General features: G+C 46.3%; 1 protein-coding gene across 1 annotated transcript in view; it reads left to right on the top strand.

The window, feature by feature from the left end:
- Positions 1-18620, top strand: part of LOC307103494 (uncharacterized protein) — a gene marked incomplete at its 3' end in the record, with an annotated part of 54422 nt that overhangs the window by 23325 nt on the left and 12477 nt on the right. The window contains exon 14 of the mRNA XM_079777854.1: positions 15599-15826. Coding sequence (XP_079633980.1) covers positions 15599-15826 — 228 coding nt within the window. The remainder of the gene's footprint in view (positions 1-15598; positions 15827-18620) is intronic.

The raw sequence follows: 18620 nt of genomic DNA, 5'->3' as shown, positions 1-18620 counted from the left end.
CTGTTGATGGGCACTTAGGCTGTTTCCAAATCTTAGCTATTGTAAATTGTGCTGCTATGAACATAGGGGTGTATATATCCTTTCTGATTGCTGTTTCTAGTTTCTTGGGATATATTTCTAGAAGTGTAATTGTTCGGTCAAATGGGAGTCCATTTTTAGTTTTTTGAGGAAAGTCCATACTGTTCTCCACAGTGGCTGCACCAGTCTTCATTACCAACAGCAGTGCACAAGGGTTCCTTTTGCTCCACATCCTCACCAGCACTTGTCATTTGTTGATTTCCCCCCCCATTTTTTTAATTAAGGTATTACATGTGTACATATCTTCCCATTGCCCCCCCCACCCTACTCCCATACATGCCCTCACCCCCATTGTCTTGCTTCCATTGGTTATGCTTATTTGCATGCATACAAGTCCCTCGGTTGATCTCTTATCTCCCCCACCTCTCCCTAACCTTCCTGCTGTAATTTGACAGTCTGTTTGAAGCTTACTGCCTCTCTATCTATCTTTTGGTTTATCCTATCCTATCTAATAATAGACAAATATGCAAATTGACCATACCTCCGACACACCCACAAGCCATGCCCACAAGCCACACCCACCATCCAATCAGAGCGGGTATGCAAATTAACCCAAACCAAGATGGCTACAGCCACAGAGAGCAAGGTTTCCTAGGTAACAGAGGAAGCCAAGCTTTCCGCCCGCCCTTGCCAGGCCTAAGCCTCCACTCAAGCTACAAAGTTTCAATTATAGAAGGTAAACAGATTCAAACAAATGGCAGCAGAATGGAGAGTGAGAGAGCAGGCCAGGGTTGCCACCGGCAACAGGGGAAGCAAAGCTTTCCACACACCCTGGCCGGGCCCACCCGCTTAAGGCAACAAAGTTTCAATTATAACCCCAACACAAATGGCTACCAGCCTTGGACGGAGCCCCTGGCTTGGCTCTGCTCCAGGGTACAAAGTTTCAATTGTAGAAGGAAAATAAATTCCAGATACCAGGGCCTCTACTTGAGTTGCCAGGGGGCGTGGCCCGCCTGCAAACCACCACAGGCCCCTCGCTCAGGCCGCCCCACACCCCAAGGGAACCCCCACCTGATCCGGGACGCACTTCAGGGCAAACCAGCTGGCCCCCACCCCTGTACCAGGCCTCTATCCTATCTAATAAAAGAGTAATCTGCAGATTGATCATCACTGCAACACACAATATAGCTGCCCCCATGTGGTCAAAGATCCTGCCCCCATGTGGACACAAGATGGCTACCACAAGATGGCCAGCAGGAGAGGGCAGTTGGGAGGCACCCGGCCTGCAAAGGAGGGCAGTTAAGAAGGACCAGGCCTGCAAGGGAGGGCAGTTGGAGGTGATCAACCCTGCAGGAGAGGGAAGTTAGGGGTAACCAGGCCGGCAGAGGAGGGAAGTTGGGGGCAAACAGGCTGGCAGCAGAGTGGTTAGGGGGTGATCAGGCTGGCAGGCAGAAGCGGTTAGGGGCAATGAGGAAGGCAGGCAGGCAAGCAGTTGGGAGCCAGCAGTCCTGGATTGTGAGAGGGATGTCCGACTGCCCGTTTGGGCCCGATCCCACCAATGACAACTTGTTTGTTGTCATTGCTGATAAATGTTGATAAGTACATTTACATTTATTAATAAGTACTTGTTTATTGATATTGATAAGTACATATTTGTTGTCATTTTTGTTCTTACTATTGTAGTTCTTCTTGCCTTTCTTTTTCTTCTTTATATAGCAGTCCCTTTAGCATTTCTTGCATTGCTGTCTTGGTAGCAATAAACTCTCTTAGCCCTTTTGTGTCTGTGAAGCTCCTGATTCCTCCTTCAATTTTGAATGATAGCCTTGCTGGGTATAGTATTCTTGGATTCAGTCCCTTGCCCTGCATCACTTTGTATATTTCATTCCATTCCCTTCTGGCCTGGTGTGTTTCTGTTGAGAAATCAGTTGATATTCTAATAGAAGACACCTTGTAGGTAACTTTCTGTCTCTCTCTGGCAGCCTTTAAGATTCTTACTTTGTCTTTGGTGTTTGCCAATTTAATTATGATGTGTCTTGGTGTTGGTCTTATTAATAAACGTAAATGTTGTTTTGTTTTGTGTTGTCCCTAAGCTCCCTTAGGCTCTCTTCCTGCTTTTTAAGTCTTCTTTCCAGTTGCTGCTGTGTTTGTGTGTTTTTCCCCACCTTGTCTTCTAATTTGCTGATGCGGTCTTTAGCCTCTTCTAGTCTACTATTTAAGCCTTCTATTGTGTTCTTTATTGCAGCTATGTTGTTCTTCAACTCCTCTTGGTTCCTTTTCATGTTGGTGACATTCTCATTCAGCTCCTTATACTTCTCATTGAGTTGTGTGTATTTGTCATTGAGTTGTGTGTATTTGTCATCCAGCCATTTAAACATCCTTATAACCATTACTCTGAATTCTTTCTCTGATATGCTGCTAGCCTCAATTTCATTTAACTCCCTTTCTGATTACTCCTCTTTTTCTTTCCTTTGGAGATTGCTTAACGTTTTAATTGTAGGTCCGATTGATTTGATACCGAGGTTCTTTTGGAGATGGCACTACTGGTGTGATCTCTCAGGTCTCCTGGGCTTGGTAATCTAGTGTAGCTCCCTACTTGAGCTATTTTGGTTCTCTTGATGTAGGCCTGTGAGCTGAAAAGGTACAACTGTGGTGTCTAGAAGTCAGCAGCCATGGAGGGGGGTGTCCCAATTTTTGCAGTCTTGCGCCCTTGATTGAAATCGCAAGTGCCCAGTGGGGACTCATAGTGGCACGCAGGAACCGTCTCTTTGCGTGATGGGTTTCAGGAGACCTACACTCTGGAAAGGTGTGACTGTGTTGTCCAGAGTTCGGTAGTTGTGGTGTGGGCAGACTCAGCTTTTGCTGCAGCACCGGTGGTGGATAGGCGCATGCTTCCAGTGGTGGCTCACAGGGGCACCCATGGTGCGTTTGCCAACAAGGGGCACTGAAACACTCTGAAGGGCCCTGGCCCTGAAGCCATGTAATTGAGGCATCTGTGGGCAGGTATCCAGGATGAGTGAATTCAGAATTTCTACTGCCAGGGGGAGTGTGTCCTTGTTTGTCCAAGATCACACCCAGCGAGGACTCACAGCAGCTCCAAAGAGCGCCCTGTGGATAGATGGGCTCAGGGTGCCTGCCCGTTGGAAATGCGTGTGACTGTGGCAGTGTGTTTGCTGGCACAGAGCTCTGACGCACTCTGAGGGGCCCTGTCACGTAAGTTACGCAAATGGGGTGTCTCTGGGTAGTTATTTAGGAAGAGGGAATTCAGAATTTCTACTGCGGGGTAGCGTGCCCTTGTCTGTACAGAATCACACCTAGCAAGGGCTCCCAGTGGCTCCCAGGCACTGCCTATGAAGTTGTGTGCCCTGGATGCCTGAATGCTGGAAATGCGCGAATGTGGTGTCCGGAGTTCTTCCACTGGGGAGGGGGATGATGCATTTACTGCTGTGGGAATGGTGCACCTTTGGAGGTGGAGGTCCCAGGGTCCACGGGTCTGCAGCTGGGGTGGCAGGATTTTGGCTGTAGTGGATGCTGGGTCACGGGCAGTGTCAAAGTCTTTTCTGCATGGTGGTGCTGATGAGTTCCTAGAAAAGGCCTCTGTCCCTTTCAGGATGGCGTGGGCTCCGTGCCTGAGTCCTGCAGTTCAGGGAGTGCCCAAGCGGTAATAGTCTCTGCTTGTCCAAGAGAGCTTGTTGCCCCTGTGGGATTTAACTGTCCCTTACTCACTCACACACACACCACACACATCCACACACTCTCCTCTCATCTTCTCACTCACTTCCTCTCCCTCACCTCTGTCCTGCCAGCCACCTTCTTTTAAATTTTTTCTACAATAGATTTTTAATCCACTTGAAATATCTGGGTTGGAGGAAGAAATGCAACCCAGCGTGCCTCAGTAGCTGAGCATCAACCTATGAACCAGGAGGTCAGAGTTCAATTCCAGGTCAGGGCACATACCTGGGTTGCAGGCTCAATCCCCAATAAGGACCATGCAGGAGGCAGCTGATCAATGATTCTCTGTCATCATTGATGTTCCTATCTCTCTCTCCCTCTCCCTTTCTCTCTGAAATAAATAAAATACATTTTTTAAAAAGAAATGCAAGTATGTCAGTATCTGTAGTTTAGTTTTTGAAATATTATAATTGCTAAATAATCTCTCTGTCAACTGCATAACAAAAATGATGTTTACAATCCTTTTGCCTAAAACTCTGCTATGCGTTGGGAGCATGTCAATCTGCATATGCTTAGCCAGTGGGAGAACTGGCCTTTCTGCCCTGTCCCTGCCCTGCATTAAACCTGCCCAAGACAAGATATCACTGACCCAATAAATGGGAGCAGAAAGAAGAAAGTGTGGATTACTACCAGCAAAATTTATCCTGCTTTGTTTCAGATCTACTTACAAATCAAATTTCTGCCCAGCTTCCTGCAATGTGCTGCCTCTATAAATGGAACATCACTCCTGGACTCATGTGGTACTTAACCAAGTTTCAACTTCTCTAAGCCTCAGTTCTCCCAATTGTGAAAAATGGGAATGACATAGCGCCTACCACTGTCAGTTATTGTGAGAATTACATGAGGTAACAAATGGGTAACACTGAGCACTGTGTTGAAACGGTGAGTGCACACATGAATTTCATTATTGCAATTATCAGAGAAACAAGGGCTCCATCCAGAGAGACCCAGGGAAGTGAAATAAGTGGTATGTCATTCATCCATTCAGTCATAAACAATGTACACTAAACAAAAAATATGTATTCTAAACAAATATATTCCATCAATAAGCAAATATGCAAAGGGCTAGAGACAATGTCATGCGGCTTACTGTCTACCACCCATTTGCCACTTAGTGAATGTAAATTAAGTCAATGATTAACCATGATTCAAATTTTCTCTTAAATGCCTTAATCTCTACATTTTCAAAAACTCAGAATGAACCAGCTACAATATCCTACCATTGAGAAATGGTGTGGTGGCCTTTCCCCTAGAATGAAGCTGAAAGCTGAAAATTATTGTATGTGCTGCTAAAGAACTAGAAAACATAGTCAAAACCTTTTAAATAGAAACAAGGATGTTCAAATGTGCAGAAAAGAGCTAGGTAACAAGAATAAGTAAAACACTTTAATTATTTTTTGTTTCAGAGAAATGGACTGACATTGGAGACAAATGCACATTTAGACTCCTGAATATTTCTTAAAATCCCACATCTGGCCCAGCTGGTGTTGCTCAGTGGTTGAGCATCAACCTATGAACCAGAAGGTCACACTGTTCAATTCCTGGTCAGGGCACGTGCCTGGGTTGCGGGCTCAGTCCCCAGTAGGGGGCATGCAGGAAGCAGCCAATCAATGATTTTCTCTCATCATTGATGTTTCTATTTCTCCCTCTCTGAACTCAATAATATATACACTGAGTGTCCAGATTATTATGATGTTTGAATGTGCATATATATATTAATCCACATCTGGGTGGCTTCCGTTAAAGATGGCAATTAGGTTAAATAATACTCACATCCTCCCACACCCACATCAAAATTATGACTAAACTACAGAACAACTATCATTAGAACCACCTGAAGCCTAGTTGAACAGAAGTCCTATAACTAAGGATATACAGAAGAAGCCACATTGAGACTCTTAAAAGGGACAGAGGTACAGAATGGGTAGGTCCCACACCTACCTGTGATGGCTAAAAATTGGGAGGATATCTTGGCTGCAGAGGTCTCCACTCAGGGGCAAGGAGTTCCAGCTCCCTACCAGGCCCCCAGCCCAGAATTCCAGAAGCTTCCTTAACTTTTGAAAATGAACACTGGTTAGGATTGTGGCTGAGTGAGCCAGAGGGCCACTGGAATCCCAGGCCTTCCTTTTAAAAGGCCTACACACCTACTTACTGGTACTCACTGGCTCTGAGCTCCAAAGCTGGTGCTGCAGTTTGAATGGCTCCAGGGACATATGGGGAAGAACTGAACTCTCTGACTTCAAGGAGGGCATTGTTGTTATTTTCCCTCCGCCCTCCTCCAACACTTGGCAGAGACAGGAGCCATATATAAACTCTCCATCGACTGGGCTAACACTGTTCACCCTGCCTTGGTGATTCCATGAGACCACGCCCTACCTAACTTGCAGGCCCACCAGTACCATTTCCATATAAATAGCTGGTCTTGGCTCATTCTGTGGACCTTCCTGAAATCTCTCAAAGGTTCACAAACCCTAAACAAGCAGCATCTTGCCTCAGAATACCATGTGCCTGTTGCTAAGTGTCCCCAATACTCATAGTAGTGCCAGCTGTCCTAGGTTTAAAGTCAAATCAGTGATTTTGAAGAAAGCAGAAAACACACAATCCAAACAGCAAAAAGAAAAAGAATCACAAAAAATGAGGATAGTTTAAGGAGTCTCTGGGACAATCTCAAGTTTAGCAACATGGGCATCACTGAAGTGCCAGAAAAAGAAGAGAGAGAGCAAGGCATTAGATACCTATTTGATTTTTTATTGTTGTTATTGTTAATCCTCATGTGAGGATATTTTTTACATTGATTTTTAGAGTGGATGGGAAAGAGGCAGGGAGGGAAGCAGGGAGGGAGAGAAAGAAATGAATGTGAAAGAGATACATCGATTGGTTGCCTCCAACATACATCACGACCAGGTTTGGGGATCAAACCTGCAACTGAGGTATGGGCCCTTGACTGAGAATTGATCTTGCAACAGTGGGTGGGCTGTCACTCTAACCACTGAGCGACACCTACCTGGCCTGGGCTGGAAACCTATTTGAAAGCATGACCAAAATTTTCCTTGACCAAAACAGTGAAGAGATTACAAAGTACAAATTGGTAGTTACAGAATAGTCATGGGGATATACACACACAAGTCCAAGAAGTACAGAGAGTCCCAAACAAGTTGAACCCATAGGGGCCCAAACCAAGACACATCATAATTAAAATGCCAAAAGTTAAAGGCAAAGAGAGCATCTTAAAAATATCAAGAGAAAGGCAGTTAGATACCTATAAGGGAACTCCCATAAAACTGTCAGCTAATTTCTCAACAGAAACTTTGCAGGCCAGAAGGAATTGGCACAAAATATTCAAAGTAATGAAATGCAATGATGTACAACCAAGACTACTCAGCAAAGTTGTAATTTAGAATCAAAGGACAGATAAAAAACTTCCCAGATAAGAAAAATTTAGAGTTGATCACCACCAAACCAGAATTACAAGAAATATTAAAAGGCCTTCTTTAAGAAAAAGGAAAAACAGATTTAAAATATGAATAATGAAATGGCAATAAATACATATCTATCAACTATTTCTTTAAATAAAAAATGGATGAAATGCTCCAATCAAAACACATACTGATTTTATTCAGAGAATTCATTTTATTGGTGATAGTTCTGATGGGTCCCTTGGTTTGTTGTTTTTTTTCAACCTTAAATTTTTTTAAAAATAGATTTTTATCCACTTGAAATAACTGGGTTGGAGGAAGACATGCAGCCCGGCCAGCAGGGCTCAGTGAAGGGATAACAAACCAGACTTTTCCATAGGCTCTACAAGACTCCAGATGGAAAGACATGCACAGAAAGTAAAGGGATGGAAAAAGATATTTCCTGACAGTGGAAATGAAAACAAAGTTGGGGTAGCAATACTTATATCAGACAAAAGAGATTTTATTACAAAGGCTATAACAGCAGACAAAGAAGGACACAGCAACTCCACTTCTGAGTATTTATCCTAAGTAATCCAAAACACTAAATCAAAAAGTCATATACAATAAGGACACATATGTAATACCTTAAACAACAAAGAAAAAAATTGGTAGTTATAGAATAGTCATAGAGATGTAAAGTCCAGCACAGGGAATCTAACCTAATAATAGACAAACATGCAAACTGACCGCACCTTTGCTACGCCCACAGCCAATCAGAGCGAACAAGATGGCGGTTAATTTGCATATGGGGGCGCTGAGCAGCCTGGGTTCTGTAAACGTCCTCCGGACCCAGGCCGCTCAGAGCCTGTAGGCCCACGCTTAGGTCCTGAGCAGCAGGGGCCCAGAACACCCCCTGGCCACTGGGAGCCTTGGCGAGGCGGGAACATTCCCGCGTCGCCATAGCGACGTGGGAATGTTCCCGCCCCCCCAAACACTTGCAGCAGTCTGGGGTCTGGGAAACATCCTTCAGACCCAAGCCTCTCAGATCCTGTAGGCCTGCGCTTAGGTCCTGAGCGGCCTGGGTCCCATAAACATCCTCCAGACCCAGGCCGATCAGAGCCTGTAGGCCCGCGCTTAGGTCCTGAGCGGCAGGGTCCCAGAATGCCCCCTGGCCACTTGGAGCCTAAGGGTGCAGGCACCAAGGGGCTGGGTCCCACAAACATCCTCAGGACCCAGGCCAGTCCGAGCCTGTAAGCCCCTTGCTTAGGTCCTGAGTGGCAGGGGTCCCAGAACGCCCCCTGGCCACTTTGAGCCTATAGGTTCAGGAGCCAAGGGGCTGGGGGCGGGGCGGGGCGGGGCGGAAACATCCCCTGTCACCATAGTGCCCCCAGCCACTTGGGAATGCTCCAGCACCAAGAGGCAGTTTGGGTCCACGCCCCCAGCCTGGCGCACATGATGGGTTACTGGCCTCTGGGGTGTGTGGAGACCCTTGGCGGCCACCGCTGCGTGCGGCCTAGGGGTCCCTGCATGCCCCCCAGCCTGGCGCCCATGGTCAGGGCTCATACAGGAGGCAACCAATCAAAGTGTCCCTCTCACATTGATGTTTCTCTCTGTCTCTCCCTCTCTCTTCCACACTCTAAAAATCAATGGGAACATACACTCAGGTGAGGATTAAAAAAAAAAAAGCATATCCTATGAAAGACACATCTTGAAAATGCCTAAAGAAAGTTGTCATTTTTTCTTGGTGAAGGGACTGGAGTCCGTGTTGATGAAAACACCTTGGTGGCTGTGGTGACTGGTAGTGGCTGCAGCAGCGGGGTGATGGGGCTGGTGCCTTCCCCTGATCAGCCCGGTTGCCTCCCACAAAGGAGCATGGGGAGCGGGCCTAAGCCATCAGTAGGACATCCCCTGAGGGCACCCAGTATGTGAGAGGGGGCAGGTTGGGCTGAGGGACCCCAATCCCAGTGCACGAATTTCGTGCACCGGGCCCCTAGTATAATCAATAATAGTGCAATAATTATGTATGATGTCAGATGGATACAGGACTTTTCTAGATGATCACTTAGTAAGTTATATAATATCTAGTTACTGGGTTGCACCTGAAACTAATATAACATTATATGCCAACTGTAATTGAAAAATAAAAATTATTTAAGTTTTTTTTATAAAAGACATATACATCCATACATTCATTGCAGCTTTATTTACAATAGCCAAGATATGGAAGCGGCCTAGTGCCCATCAACAGATGAATGGATAAAGAAGAAGTGGTGCCTGAATACAATGGACTATGATTTAGCCATAAAGAAGAATGAAATATTGTCATCTGCAACAACATGGATAAACCCAGAGATTTTGTGCTGAGAGAAAAACAAATGCCACGTGATTTCACTTCTATGCGAATCTAAAAAACAGAATAAGCAAAGAAGCAGAAATAGATTTCCTGATACAAAGAACATTTTGATAGTTGTCCAATAGGAGGGGGCTGGGGCTGGCTAAAAATGGTGAAGAGATTACAAAGTACAAATTGGTAGTTACAGAATAGTCATGGGGATATAAAGTACAGCATAGAGAGTTTAATCAATAATATTGTAATAACTAGATATGGTGTCATATGGGTACTAGATTTATGGGGTAATTACTTTGTAAGTTATATGTCTAACCACTGGGTTGTACACCAGAAACTAACACTATATTGCATGTCAACTATAATTGAAAAATTAAAAAAAAAAACATATGTAAAAAAGAAATAGCTCACTCTTGGAACACAGGAAGTGTAATAATAAGAGCTGGCCAAAATACATCACTTTCAGAAATAGTCCTTCCATGATCCTCCAGGCCACTCTGAAATGTAGGGCAACAAAATAATCTTTTCACAGATAAGGACACAGGGACACATAGGGAAAGCCAAAAGCAAAAGTGAGACTAAATCTGTGTCCCTGGTCAAAGTTTGGGCTCTTAAGAGTCTTGCAAAGGAACTGGCATGTGTATTATAAAAATTACACAGAAACCTCATTTAAAATGAAGGCACTTTGTCCAATCTCTTCCCCCACCCCACACATCCCCTTCCCCCTGAGAATTGTCAGTCTGCTCCCTTTCCATGTCCCTGATTCTATTACATTCACCTCTTTGTTCTGTTCATCAGGTTTTTTATTCATTTGATTTTTAGATTCACTTGTTGATAGATATGTATTTGTTGTCACTTTGTTGTTCATAATTCTTTTATACTTAGGTTTTTCTTCTTCTTACTCTTGTTAGAGAATACTCTTCAGCATCCTATATAATCCTAAATAATAAAGAGGTAATATGCAAATTGACCATCACTCCAACACACAAGAGGCAGCCCCCATGTGAACACAAGATGGCCGGCAAGGGAGGGCAGTTGTGGGTGATCAGGCCAGCAGGGGAGTGCAGTTGTGAGGGATGAGGCCTGAAAGGGAGGGCAGTTCGGGGCTACCAGGCCTGTAGGGGAGGACATTTGGGGGAGACCCAGGCCTGCAGGGGAGGCAGTTGGGGGGGGACCAGCCCTGCAGGGAAGGGCAGATGGAGGAAAATAGGCCTGCAGGGGAGGGAAGTTGGGGGCAACAAGGCCTGCAGGGGAGGGCAGTTAGGGGCAACCATGCCAACAGGGGAGAGAAATTAGGGGTGACCAGGCCAGCAGGGGAGGGCATTTGGAGGGGACCAGGCCTGCAGGGGAGGATAGTTAAGGGCGACCAGGCCAGCAGGGGAGCAGTTAGTCATTGATCAGGCTGTCAGGGGAGTGGTTAGGAGGTGATCAGGCTGGCAGGCAGAAGCAGGTAGGGGTAATCAGGAAGGCAGGCAGGCAAGCGGTTGTGAGCCAGCAGTCCTTTATTGTGAGAGGGATGTCTGATTGCCCATTTAGGCCCTACCCCGGTATAATCGGGCCTAAACAGGCAGTCAGACATCTCTCAAAGGGTCCCAGATTGGAGAGAGTGCAGGCTGGGCTGAGGGACACACCCCTCCCCCCATGCACTAATTTTGTGCACTGGGCCTCTAGTTTCATATAATACTGGTTTGGTGGTGATGAACTCCTTTAGCTTTTTCTTTTCTGTGAAGCTCTTTTTCTGACCTTTAATTCTAAATGATAGCTTTGCTGGGTAGAGTAATCTTGGTTGTAAGTTCTTGCTATTCATCACTTTGTATATTTCTTGCCACTCCCTTCTGGCCTGCATAGTTTCTGTTGAGAAATCAGCTGACAGTCGTATGGGTATTCCCTTGTAGGTAACTAACTTTTTCTCTTGCTGCTTTTAAGATTCTCTCTTTGTCTTTTGCCCTTGGCATTTTAATTATGATGTGTCTTGGTGTGGTCCTCTTTGGATTATTTTTGTTTGGGGTTCTGTGCACTTCCTGGACTTGTAAGTCTATTTCTTTCACCAGGTAGGGGGATTTTTCTGTCATTATTTCTTATACCTATGGACAGGACAGTGAGGGGTTAAGGGGGAAGGCCTGGAGTGGGGTGGGAACTGGGTGGAGGGGAACTATGAGGGGAGGGGGGAGAGGAAGAGCTGCAATAATCTGAAAAATAAAGATTAAAAAAATAAGTAAATAAAATGAAGGCAGAAGGTCAGAAGAGGGAGCTCTATGCAGTACTTGGATCAAGGAACACAGCACAAAGAACTCAGTTTATAATGGCTCTCCCAACTTCCTTTCTCCTCTATAACAGACTTTCCTTTCCTAGTTACTTAAAACTTGCACATGGCTAACCATTAGACTGCATATCCAAACTTGTGATTCTTCATTATTCCTAAATAAACCCATTTTGCTGGAGAAATATGTGGTTTTCTGTTTGTTAAAGTCAATAGTATTGTTTCACATCAGTGCCAGCCCTTTCTGGCCAGAATTTTCTCAGAACTGGTTGGAGGGCATGCAGGAGCTGCCAAGGAAGGAGGATGTAGGGAAGGAGAGAGTGGAAATCAGATGACTAGCCCGTCTGAAATGTATTGAGCTGAGAAGTCAGAAAAAAATTCAATGTCTGAAATAGGGGCTAAGTTATGTAAGTCAGAGAGACCCACCTGAGGAGGTACAATATCTGGGCCCATTTGATGAAGTCATGGTCAAGGTGTGGATCAAGACTCAGAGCAGAACATTAGGGTGTAATGATAAGGAAAGTCCCAAATCTCCCAGATTCCACAATGAAACAGATACCCCACTCCCTATTCCAAAAGCCTATTATTAGCCTATATTTTAGAATTCAGGGTGGAAGCCCGTAAGTCAATTATCTTTTTTGGGGGCTCAGAAAGCATTTGTTCTCCCCCCACCCATCCTAGTATGGCTGCTTCCTATATGTACTTGGTATTTTTTAAAGAAACTTAGGCTCTACACAGGGTCTGACTCAGACTTTTTAATGAGCCTAGTAGTGCCCCATGGGGTTAACTGGCACTATATACCCTGAGGGGTTACTGGTGACTTTTCTGAAGTGTTGACAGGTCCTTTCTCTTCCTGTTCTGACTAACAAACTCCTAACTCTACCTTTGAAAACTATTTCAAATCTGATCCCTCCTCTCAAGTCATGCTGCTGCCAGGGTTATAGGTCAGACCTTCCAGCTAGTCACTCTGACAGCAAAATACCTTTCACTCAGTGGCCTGTGGAATGATGTCAATACCTTGCTTCAGAACCACCATGGGTGTTAAGTAGGCACTGCCTATGTAATGTCCTCTTGCTCATTATGGAACACATATCCTCTTGCTCATCAGACATTACCCCCCTTCCCTTGCTTTCATCTTTGTCTTCCACTGCTCATCTGTCATTTTACTCTTCATCTACACTGAACATGTCACCATTCCCTAAAACACCTTTACCTTTGCTTTTCCTTCCCTCCTTAGACCAAGCCTTGGCAAGAGAGCAAGAATCCAGATCAGAACCAGGTTCATAAGAAACAGCTCCAAAACATGGCCAACCGACCCTTCCCCACCACTCTAAGAGCTGGACCTAAAGAGAAAGGTTCTATTGATTTTCTTTCCCTTGGTTGTACGTCCAAAAGGACCAGTAGCTACAACAGCTTCAGAAAAGGGTAGAGACATTCCTGTGTGCCTGTCCTTGCTGGCTATGGGGAGCAAACTCAAATTCAGCCCTATCTACATGAAGGTGATCCTGGGAAGATCAAGTGAGAGCTAAATGTGAATAGCTCTTTTCTCTTGGGTACATGCTCTTGGGTTGTGAAATTCAAGAGATGACTTAGCTCTGCCACCATTACCTAAACCTTCTACCAACCACATTCCTAACCCACAAACCAGCCTACAGCTAAAAATCCTGTATAATAATAGGGTAATATGCAAATAGACCAAAAGGCAGAACAACCGAACAACCAATCAAAGTGTAATATGCTAATGATATGCAAAACTTGCTCAACTACTCACTATGACATGCACTGACCACGAGGGGCAAATGCTCTGACCAGTAGGTTAGCTTGCTGCTGGGGTCTGGCAGATAGGGACTGAGTGAGATCAGCCGACATTCCCTGGAGCCCTCCCGCAGTCCCTCCTTGGCCTAATTGTCCACTGGTGGGGTCCCTCAGCCTCTTGCAATCTGGGACCCCTCGGGGTATGTCGGAGATCTGGTTTCAGCTTGATCCCACAAGCCACTCCCCTTGGGAGTGGGCTGGACACAGGACTCGTGGCTGGTGAGGACTTCTGCGGCAGCATGAGCCTCTCCCGATTGGGACTGATTGGGTGAAAGCCTGGGGCAGCAACAGTGGGGCCAGGATGAGTGGGAGCTGCAGGTATCATTAGACTGTGGGTTTCGCCTGATCCCTGCAGGCCACTACAACAGCTTCATGAATATGTGCACTGGGCCTCTAGCATTTACATAAACTCAATGCTTAAAAAGCTATGTGGGGCCCAATTTCTTTTTTCTTTTCTTTCTAACTTCCTTCCTTTGCTCCATCCTTTCTCCCTCCCTCCTCTCTCTCCCCTCTCTCTCCCTGCCTCTTTTCCTTGCTTCTGCTCTTTCTTTCTCTCCCTGTTTCCTCTTTTTCTTCCTCTCTCTCTCTCTCTCTCTCTCTCTCTCTCTCTCTCTCTCTCTCTTTCTCACCCATATTGAGACGATCCATTAAATAAATTTACCCACATCTGAAAGATAATTTTCTACCCACCCTGAGTTGGATTTGGCACCATTAATTTTTGCCTATCCTGGTCATGAGATAACTAATACCCCACAAATCATAGGCAGACCACAGACTGCTGTGATTTCTCTGGCACTGAGGATGGAGCCTGTATTTCTGGCAGATTCACCATCCTAGTCATGTGGGTATTCTGCTGCTGAGACACTGAGTCCACCTTCCTGACCCACAGTGACTCTTAGGACATGGACACTTGGGATGGCAGGCACATAGGAGGCCACTTGAGACAAACTTCCAGCTGACAATGATCAGGACAGGATGCAGCCCAAGCTCTGAACCACAGCTGCCTCAAGGGGCTGTCTGCCTTGTTTGGTCCCCTCCAATTTTCCTATAATGCCCTTCCTTACCTTTCAGATCTGAAGTCTTATGGTTTCTAATAAAAAGGAAGAAATTCTGAGTTGTCCTAAACTAATTACAGGCAGCCAGAGGGTGAAAGGATGAGAAGAGAGAGGTTAATCCCTTAACAATTTCAGGAGCCAACATATCTTCCTGATGAACTCTGCACCTATCCCAGGACTAGCCTCGCTTCAGCTTCCCCCACCCACTTCATCTGTAACCAATGTAAACTATTTCAAAACAACTCACATCTTTCTTCCCCCTTCCCAATGTATAAGAAAAGGGTTTTCATATTTCATTATACTAAGTTTTTTCTGACTTTACCTACTAAATTGTGCACTCAAGAAACATATGCTGAGTGAATGAATGCATCAATAAATGAGTATTTCTTTGCTTTTCTTAGAAAAATAATGATGATTCTACATACAAAAGGAGAAACTGAGGCACAGAGAGAGTCAGTTGCTGACTTCATATCAGGTGGGCCTGACCTGGGGCTGAACATTGTGAGTAGAAATTCAGTATTCTGTCCACCAGCACATTCCTCTTGGGTCACAACTGAACATGACACAGGGACAAACTCTGTCAATGGCTGTTTTCCATTGTCCACTTTACCTTACCTATCTGTAACTAACTTATATCTGAAATGGAAAGGATAATAAAATTGTGTAACCGTACTTACTGATCATTTGGTGAGCCAGATTGATTTCGATACCTCGGGGTTCATTTCTGTTTTACTCACAGCTGTGTCCTGGCACTTAGCGTACTGACTGGCACATAATAGGTGTCGATTATGTGTTTGTTAGGAAACTGGTAAGTGGAAGTGGAAATGTACACAACCATTGTCACTGTCAACTAAAAAAGCTTTTCTTCCTGATCCCAAGAAAGCTCCTCCACTCTGGTGACTCAGCTCTAAGCTCTGCCTTCCCCCTCCCCACAGGTGGGTGGGACAAAACTGCCAGACTGGCCTGAGGTGGTCAGAGAAAGTCAGAGTCCAGACGCACTGCACCCACCATGAGTGTCTCTGTGCTGAGCCCCACAAGACTCCTGGGCAGTGCCTCTGGGCTCCTGCAGGTGGCCTCCCTGCTGGCTCTGGTTCTGCTGCTGCTCAAAGCAGCCCAGCTCTACCTGCACAGGCAGTGGCTGCTCAAAGCTGTCCGGGAGTTCCCGTCCCCTCCTTCCCACTGGCTGTTCGGGCACAAACAGGAGGTAAGTGGGAGTGGGATAGGGGAGAGGGAGGGCAAGGAGGTCAGAGGCTCTTAGAGCGAGGTCATGGTCAGCAAGTCTATAGGACAAAGCCTTGTTGTGTGAGAAGCACGTGGCCGTGGGGGCAAAACCCAGGTGACCCCTCAGATTGTGGCTCCTCATCCCATGTGCTGGTGTTCTCAGTCTGTCAGATCCTCCTTCCTTAGGTCTGCAAGCTATTATGTCAGCCAGTCCTTGAGGACAATGGCTGCTCCTTTCTGAATCTCCATGCTCCAGGCTCACAGAACAGAACTCCTCCATGCTTCCCTGCCCATGTGCACTCAATGCCATCCTGTCTGCCTGGCCCCAAGCTTTTCTGGGAACACAGACATCGTCTCATGGATCCCTGCCTGTGCGGGTTCATGGCATGTGGGGATGATAGACAGGAATTTAGAGAAGATACCAGGTCCCAGCAAAAGGGATAAAATCGGGTGTAGGGGTCCAACCATCTTGGTTGGCCTGAGACTATTGGGATTTTCAGACTGGTGACTGCAGTGCTAAAACCCTGGCAAGGTACTGGCACATCTGAGCAAGAAGCTTCCAGGATGGTCCCAGGGAAGGAGCACTGGCATCTGAGTCTCACCATTAACTAGAATCTCTTTACCTGCCAGTTCCTATTCTCCATGTCCCTGACCTGTGAGCTCTTTGGGGCTGAGGATATCACACCCCTTTCTGTGCGCTCATCCCAGCACAGAGCCTGACACAGAGGCTAGCTTGACTCTGGTGTGCGGACTGAGAGAGAAAGGAGCAGCTGGCAGGTTGTGACAGACAGTGCTCCTCAGCCAGCTCCGTTAGCACTAATCCCTGTGGGGAAGGGCACAGAGCAAGGTGAGGGGGTTGCATGGAGACAGGCTCATCCAGGTGGGTATGTGGATTGAGCAAGCCTTAGGAGGTGGGGTGCGGCAGAAACCTGAGAAGGTTTCAGAGAAGGAGGCCAAGATATTATCAGCAGAGTGGAGCCCCAAATGGGAACTGCTTGTATCAGCCACAGAGAGACAACCAAAGCCCAGTTGCTTCATGCAAATTTGGTACAAAGGACTTCCAGATGATTTGTTGATTTGGAGAAACTGTGACTTTTATTGATGCAAGAGTCACCTTTCTGAGCTGGGATATGACTGAAGGAACCACTAAATTTTCCTACAGTGACTTTTCCATACCCTGATGGCATTAGATGATATATAGACTCAGTAAACGAGTAATGCTATTTTTATAACTAAGATTACGCATGGTATGAATCATCTCTGTAATCCTGCAGGAGATACTGCAGGTAAATAATCCTTGATTTTATTTTATTTTATTTTAAAATATATTTTATTGATTTTTTACAGAGAGGAAGGGAGTGGGATAGAGAGTTAGAAACATCAATGAGAGAGAAACATCAATCAGCTGCCTCCTGCACACCTTCCACTGGGGATGTGCCTGCAACCAAGGTACATGCCCTTGACTGGAATCGAACCTGGGACCTTTCAGTCTGCAGGCCGACACTCTATACACTGAGCCAAACCGGTTCAGGCTAATCCTTGATTTTATAATACTGCCTGAGTTTTTCATTTATTCAATACATCTGTAACTGGCTAAGTCTGGAATTGACTGCCACATGTTGAATTCAGATTGAAACTAATCTTTCAGGCCAGATGACAAGGGACAAGGTGGGCAGTTGAGCATGTGGGGCTCTGTTTCCGAGCTACCTCGGTTCATATCCCACCTCTGCACATACTTTAAATGCCTGCTCTACAACCCAATGTCCTCATCTGTAAGTTGGGGATGATGACGATGATGATTATAGCACTCAAGTGAGTTCCTATCCTATATAATAAAATCCCAGTGACCGAAATGGTGGAACAACCGGAATGACCAGAGACCAGAATGACCATGACCTCTCTCCCCAGCCATCCACCCCCCAGTTAGTGCTTAGCGGCAATCAGGCAGGCAGGCGAGCAGTTTGGGGCAATCAGGGAAGCAGGCAGAGGTGGTTAGGGGTGATCAGGCAGAGACAGTTAGGGGCAATCAGGCAGGCAGGCAGAGTGCTTAGGGGTGATTAGACAGGCAGAGACAGTTAGTGCCAGTCAGGCAGGTAGAGTGGTTAGGGACGATCAGGCAGGCAGAGGTGGTCAGGGAGGATCAGGCAGGCAGAGGCGGTTAGAGGCAATCAGGCAGGCAGAGTGCTTAGGTGTGAAAAGGCAGGCAGGCAGAGTTTTTAGGGGCAATCAGACAGGCAGAGGTAGTTAGGGGCAATCAGGCAGGCAGTCATAGTGCTTATGGGCAATCAGGCAGGCAGAGGTGGTTAGGGGTGATCAGGCAGGTGAGTGGTTAGGGGCGATCAGGCAGGCAGATCATGTGGTTAGGGGCAATCAAGCATGCAGGCAAGCAGTTAGGGGCCAGCAGTCCCAGATGGCGAGAGGGATGTCCAACTGCCCGTTTAAGCCCAATCCCGCAGGGCTCCCGGATTTCAAGAGGGGACAGGCCAGACTGAGGAACACCTCCAACCCCCACCCCCGTGCATGAATTTCATGCACCGGGCCTCTAATCTATATAATGAAAGCCTAATTGACCATTACAGTTGAACGACCAGAACGACCAGTTGCTATGATGTATACTGACCACCAGAGGGCAGATGCTCAATGCAGGTGGTCAGTGTGCTCCCACAGAGGGAGTGCTACTAAGCCAGAAGCAGGGTTCATGGCTGGCAAGCACAGCCGTGCTGGCGGGAGCCTCTCCTGCCTCCGTGGCAGTGCTAAGGAGCAGTGAGCTGAGCACT

Source organism: Cnephaeus nilssonii, assembly GCF_951640355.1.
Source record: "Cnephaeus nilssonii genome assembly, chromosome: 7".
Taxonomy (NCBI): domain Eukaryota; kingdom Metazoa; phylum Chordata; class Mammalia; order Chiroptera; family Vespertilionidae; genus Cnephaeus; species Cnephaeus nilssonii.
Note: the sequence above shows the minus strand (reverse complement) of the source record. Positions and strands in the feature narration are given on the sequence as shown.